Here is a 6,134-nt window from a genome sequence, read left to right on the forward strand (position 1 = left end):
AATTTATTTTCTGCCTGTTTTTCCGGTCTTTAGTTTCGGTTGTTTTAAAAGACCACCCACATTCATTAAGTATAATAATAAAATATAAAATAATAAATCATTTATTATTATTAATAAAGTTATATTTGACCTTATCATAGATAAACTCTTACATAGCAACAGATACTTGGCCAATCAATTGGTTGAAATTAGTCTTAAAAAAAGACTAATGTCAGAGTCTGAAATAAGAAAATATCCCAAAAACCAGCAATTACAATGAATCCACGGGGAAAATAGTTTCTAAAAGTAGTTAGATAACATTGAGTGAGTGACGAACGTTACTTTTAACGGTCACGAGTGGCTACCGCTAGGCTACAACAGCGGTGGTCAACGTTGGATACTAGTACTTCCAGACCAACCCCCCCTAGATCCACCAGGTACCTCCTGGAACCAACAGGTAGGCTACTAGTACCCGCTGGATCCAACATGTACTAGTAGACTAGACTACCACCTGGATCCAACAGGTAATAGTGCCCCCTAAAGGTTTTCCCCTTCGGAAAGTTAAGAACCGACACATTAAATAATATTTTTGAAAGCAAAAATATGTTAGATATCGGGTGGGACCAACCTGCCGTGTTAAGGTCTCTGATACCGAGCAGATCATTCACTGACTCAACCAACGTAATTGATGAGTTAACTCACGGTGAATCGCATTTTTTAAAAATCTTATTTTAAAGGGGAAATATGCCACTTTGCCCACTTATTCGCAGTTTTCTTGGTTTGCGCTCTTATTGAGCTCACCCTACAGCTTTGGAGGCGCTACAACACTGTCGTAACAACTCGTTGACGACCCTTCCCCATCCACTTCTACGCTTGCCATGTGTGCATTTGTTTTCAAAGAAGCCGGCGAATGCGTGGAGCAATGTCCGAAGTAGATGTTCATAAAGAGTAGACATGGTTATACATTTTGAAAGGGTGTATGTTTTACAATAAACCCATCCTTTTTTTAGTTGACGGGGAGATGTTATATCCTAGATTAGAATTGGTTTATCTTTGGTTGTTGAACAGAACGATCAGTATTGGAGTGTTGGCCAACATAATACATAACGATATCATGACCAATTTGCGCAGCAATCGTACATTTATGTATCTGTTCAAGTACGTCACTTGTGTACGGAATTACAGGGAAATAGTTTCAGAGATGAGACGGCCTGCTGTCGCTCGTCCCCGCAGGAGAGTTCTCAGGCAGATGCTGTGTCTGGAAGAATAGGGACGCATTTATTTTTACGTGTAAATGCTTGCAAATAAACATTGTTAATAAATATTATTGTATATGGTTTTAAAATGTTTCAATTTTTTTGAAATAACAGATGTTTGCACCACCTTTCTTTCATTCATTGGTTCAATAATAAACACTGTTTAGAAAAATATTTATTTTGGACATTGAAAGAAATGCATTAAAGTGACAGTTTGTTTCTTGCCTTACGGCTATTGTGTAACATCTTCTTGAGGGTTCTCTAGATTTCCTTGTCACATTTGTACCCGCACAAGTTCAGATTTGGGTGTTGGCTGTACCGGGGCAGGCAGGCCGAGCCGTCTTGGGTCATCAAGCGTCATAGCAATGCTGTTTGCCAACGCTTGTAACTAAGAAAAAAATACAAAGCAATCTTTTTACAGACATGGTTACAAGCGGGGAGCTACGCAAAAGGTATAACATGGCTAAAGCTATAATGGAGGTTCACGTATCGTAACAGTTCTGTTACCGACGAAGTGCCAACTAGCAGCTCTCGTGCAGGTTACTGCATTATATGGCCAGCCGGACATATCACGATATAGGCTATATAGTACACCCTTAGAAAATCGAAGGCATTCGAATAGCGGTCTAGTGATCTAAATAAACAAGAACCTGGATTCGGGGATTTAGCCTTTATCTGGGGGACGAGACAGACGAACAGCAAAACAACCATGGAAACGAAGGTGTTGGTAGCGAGTACACGAACACCCCAGCAAGCAAGCTAGAAACATACAGGGCAAACACATTTTTACAGACACTATCAACATCAAGAAGCCACAATACAAAGTTCACCCAAGGGTACTTACAATTTCAAGAGCAACACAGCCATGTCAAGTCGGCATCCGATTTGCAGTCTTTTTCTTTCAGAGAGGCCAGAGTGTCTGTCGGTCAGTCTCCCTTTTCTCTTGTGGTTTCTCCGACATTGGGATTTTCTGTCTCTTTTTAGTCGGCTGATCCATGATGAATGTAACAATCCCTTCACTACTACTTACGTTTATATCGATCCGGTTCCGTGTTGGGTCTGTACTAGCAGCGTTAAGCAATTCGGTACTTCGCGAGACCCGAGACTCTCGCGAGAGTGGGCGGCGGGTCGCCGGCAGAAACTTGCATATTCCCTTTTTCCGCCAAGATGCGCTAGGTGGAGTCGAAACAGCGACCAATCGACTCAAAGGGTTATAGAAGCATCACAATGACTCTTAACCTGTGATATTAAAGCAAATTAAACCAAAACAGTTTTATAGTTCTCCTTTAAATCCATTCTGAGTTAAATGAGATTATCAAACGGAATGACACGTAATCATTCATACCAAATGTACATAATAAGCAAAAACTAGACCAAGTGATATTGATGGAGTTTTATTGACTCGTTCAGAGTGGGTTGAATATGAATCTTACGAAACACCACAGATTTGGGAATTGTAAACATTTAAAACAAGATTGGGTTAACGCATTATTATTGCGCTAATTCTAACATAGAATTAGCTAATTCTAATTCTCTCTCTGACTCTCTCGTCAGTGAGCCGTGATACTGGGGTCCTGATAGGAGGGGGGGGGGGGTCCTGCAGAGGGCCAGTATTCTGACACTCGGGTCTGAAGTACGCCTCCTAGTGTCATTTAGCTGAATAAGAATTTAATAATTCAAATAGCAAAGAATTGAAATACTAAAATAACCACTATATTGGTCCTTTATTTGGCCTCACAATGTTGTACGGTCGGCACATAACGGAAACAGAAGGTCTGTCTGGAGGCACACCATCACAGTAAAGTCAGACGAGGTTCAGGATCCACACTGAAACAACCCAGACAGGAGGAGGCGGCTGAGGGCTCCACCAATCAGAAGGCTTGGGACACGCTGAGCCCTTCTGATAGGATGAGAGTTAGTGCATGACAGGTGAGTGTTGTTTTATTAGTTAATTCAATCATAATCCAATATCCTTTCTAAATCCAATCCTATTAGCGGTATATCATTTAATTAAACCACAACACCATGACCTTTGACCTGTGCCTCAGTTTTCCATCATGGATCTTTCCTGCAGTGCCCTATTCTCTGCCCCAACGAACAGTGAACACCAGAGGACGGGTTAGGTGGTCATGGAGGTCAGGCCCTTGACCACAGCTCCCCTTTAAATAAGGCTTTATTTCACTGGACTCAATTTAAATAGATAATATAAACAATAAACTAAACTAACTGAGGAGGCAGACGTGCACGTTAGTTAGCTAGCAGTTCGTTAGCATGCTAGCGCATGTTTTAGCTGCATGTGCAAACTTGCTTTGGCCTCAAACCGTGAAGTCACCAGCACTCAGAACTAAACATTCACCTCCCAAACTAATGAATGATTCAGACTTCCTCCTCAGGCGGTAGCTCCTCCTCCTCAGGATGGAGCTCCTCCTCCTCAGGCGGTAGCTCCTCCTCCTCCTCCTCATGGAGCTCCTCCTCCTCAGGCGGTAGGTCCTCCTCCTCCTCCTCAGGGTGGCGCGCGGCTGCAGCGCAGCAGGTGGAGGAAGCTGCTCCTGAAGGCTCCGTTGAACAGGGCATAGAGGGCAGGGTTAATGGCGCTGTTGACGTAGCAGAGCCAGTAGCCGGCGGCCCAGAGGGCATCGGGGACACACACCCGGCAGAGGGAGCCCACCACAGCCAGCACGTTGTAGGGCAGCCAGGTGGCGATGAACACCAGCAGGACGGCCAGCACCGCGTGGGTCACCCTCCGCTCACAGCTCCTCCCCCGCCAGCGTGCCAGCGTCGAGCAGCTCCGGGACAGGCCTCGCCTCCAGGGAGGGGTGTCAGAGCCCGGGTCCCTCGGGGGCCGGCGTAGAGAGGAGGAGCTTCCGTCCTCCTGGGGTCTCCAGTCCGCGTGGCTCGGTCCCTCCGAGGGGGTCTTGGTCTGGGAGACCCCCGAGGCCATGCCCCCCTGGAGGTGAGGGCCCGGCCGGGCGGCGGCCCGGGGGCGGGGCCTCACAGGGAGGCGGCTGCGGCTGGCGGCGGCGATGCGGCCGTACAGCGTCGCCATGACGACGGCGGGCAGGTAGAAGGAGAGCAGCGCGGTGCCCAGGGTGAGCGGGGCGCTGGCCAGCACCTGGATGTAGCAGCGGCCAGCCGGGACGGGCCGCCGTGCCGCCAGCGTCTGCCAGCACAGGATGGGCGGAGCCCACAGCAGGAGGGACAGCATCCAGGCGCCGGCCACCATCAGGCTGGCCCCGGCCCCGCTGCGCCGGGCGGGGTAGCTGAGTGGGCGCGTCACGCAGAAGTAGCGGTCCAGGCAGATGAGCAGCAGGCTGAGCACCGAGGCGTTGCTCGCCACGTAGTCCAGCAGCAGCCACAGGTCGCACAGCAGGGGGCCCAGCGGCCAGTGGCCCCCCACCAGGTACACGCCGGCCAACGGCACCGAGGCCACGCCCACCATCAGGTCTGCTGCCGCCAGGCTGAGCACCAGGTAGTTGTGGACGGTCCGCAGGCGGTGGTGGAGGGCGACGGAGAGCAGCACCAGGGCGTTGCCCAGCACCGTCAGCAGGCTGAGGGAGGCGGTCGCCGTGACGATGGAGGCCGTCTGGGTGGTGCTGTAGGAGCAGGGGCACGAGCTGTTGGAGCAGGAGCAGGCCAGGGTGGAGGTGTTGATGTCGTTCTCTGGCGCCGACCACATGATTCCTGTCCAAGGAAGAGCGTTTTCCTCAGTGACCAGCGCCTCCACCCTAAGCCCCCCCCAGAGCTACGCCCTAACGCCTCCACCCTAACCCCCCAGAGCTACGCCCTAACGCCTCCACCCTAAGCCCCCCCCAGAGCTACGCCCTAACGCCTCCACCCTAACCCCCCAGAGCTACGCCCTAACGCCTCCACCCTAACCCCCCCCCAGAGCTACGCCCTAACGCCTCCACCCTAACCACCCCAGAGCTACGCCCTAACGCCTCCACCCTAACCCCCCAGAGCTACGCCCTAACGCCTCCACCCTAACCCCCCCCAGAGCTACGCCCTAACGCCTCCACCCTAACCACCCGAGAGCTACGCCCTAACGCCTCCACCCTACCCCCCAGAGCTACGCCCTAACGCCTCCACCCTAACCCCCCCCAGAGCTACGCCCTAACGCCTCCACCCTAACCACCCCAGAGCTACGCCCTAACGCCTCCACCCTAACCCCCCCAGAGCTACGCCCTAACGCCTCCACCCTAACCCCCCCCCCAGAGCTACGCCCTAACGCCTCCACCCTAACCACCCCAGAGCTACGCCCTAACGCCTCCACCCTAACCACCCCAGAGCTACGCCCTAACGCCTCCACCCTAACCACCCCAGAGCTACGCCCTAACGCCTCCACCCTAACCCCCCCCCCAGAGCTACGCCCTAACGCCTCCACCCTACCCCCCCAGAGCTACGCCTTAATGCCTCTCCACAGACCTCATTGCACAGTCCCATGAGCTGGCAGACTGGTCTGTTCCCAGGCTCTTACTGGTCTAGCACCATTACATAGAAAGTGAACGTGCTCAATGGCAAGGACTAAGATACTGAAAGCCTTCATTCAGAGGGTCAACAACTGTTTACAGAAATCCATAAATACAGAATAAAAATATACAATTCAATTCAAACAATACAATTATAGAGAAATCTGATGGACATTTGTGTCTATCAGTGTTAAAATACCAAAAGTACAGAGTAGAACAGCGTGACAAAGACCCGGTGTCTACAGCAGCAGTCTGAGGTCTCAGTGGTCCGTAGTAGAAGGAGTCACCTACCGTACCACCGCCCGCGTCTCCTGCTGAGAGCTGCTGAGAGCTGCTGAGAGCTGCTGAGAGCTGCTGAGAGCTGCTGAGAGCTGCTGAGAGCTGCTGAGAGCTGCTGAGAGCTGCTGAGAGCTGCTGAGAGCTGCTGAGAGCT

The 6,134-nt window shown here is 50.9% G+C and overlaps 1 protein-coding gene across 1 annotated transcript; it reads right to left on the reverse strand.

The window, feature by feature from the left end:
- Positions 1-1,397: 1,397 nt before the first annotated feature.
- On the reverse strand, positions 1,398-6,061 carry LOC132464354 (muscarinic acetylcholine receptor M4-like). Its single transcript, XM_060060686.1, has 3 exons — positions 5,993-6,061; positions 2,080-4,916; positions 1,398-1,623 (listed from the first exon to the last, which is right to left on the reverse strand). Exon 2 carries the CDS (start codon positions 4,909-4,911, stop codon positions 3,739-3,741), a length of 1,173 nt encoding a protein of 390 aa, XP_059916669.1. The 5' UTR covers positions 4,912-4,916; positions 5,993-6,061; the 3' UTR covers positions 1,398-1,623; positions 2,080-3,738.
- Between the last annotated feature and the right edge of the window lie 73 nt (positions 6,062-6,134).

Source organism: Gadus macrocephalus, chromosome 9 (assembly GCF_031168955.1).
Source record: "Gadus macrocephalus chromosome 9, ASM3116895v1".
Classification (NCBI taxonomy): domain Eukaryota; kingdom Metazoa; phylum Chordata; class Actinopteri; order Gadiformes; family Gadidae; genus Gadus; species Gadus macrocephalus.

Bases quoted from the DNA above. Each gene is read 5' to 3' on its own strand.
- LOC132464354 (XM_060060686.1), bottom strand. From the start codon at position 4,911: ATGTGGTCGGCGCCAGAGAACGACATCAACACCTCCACCCTGGCCTGC.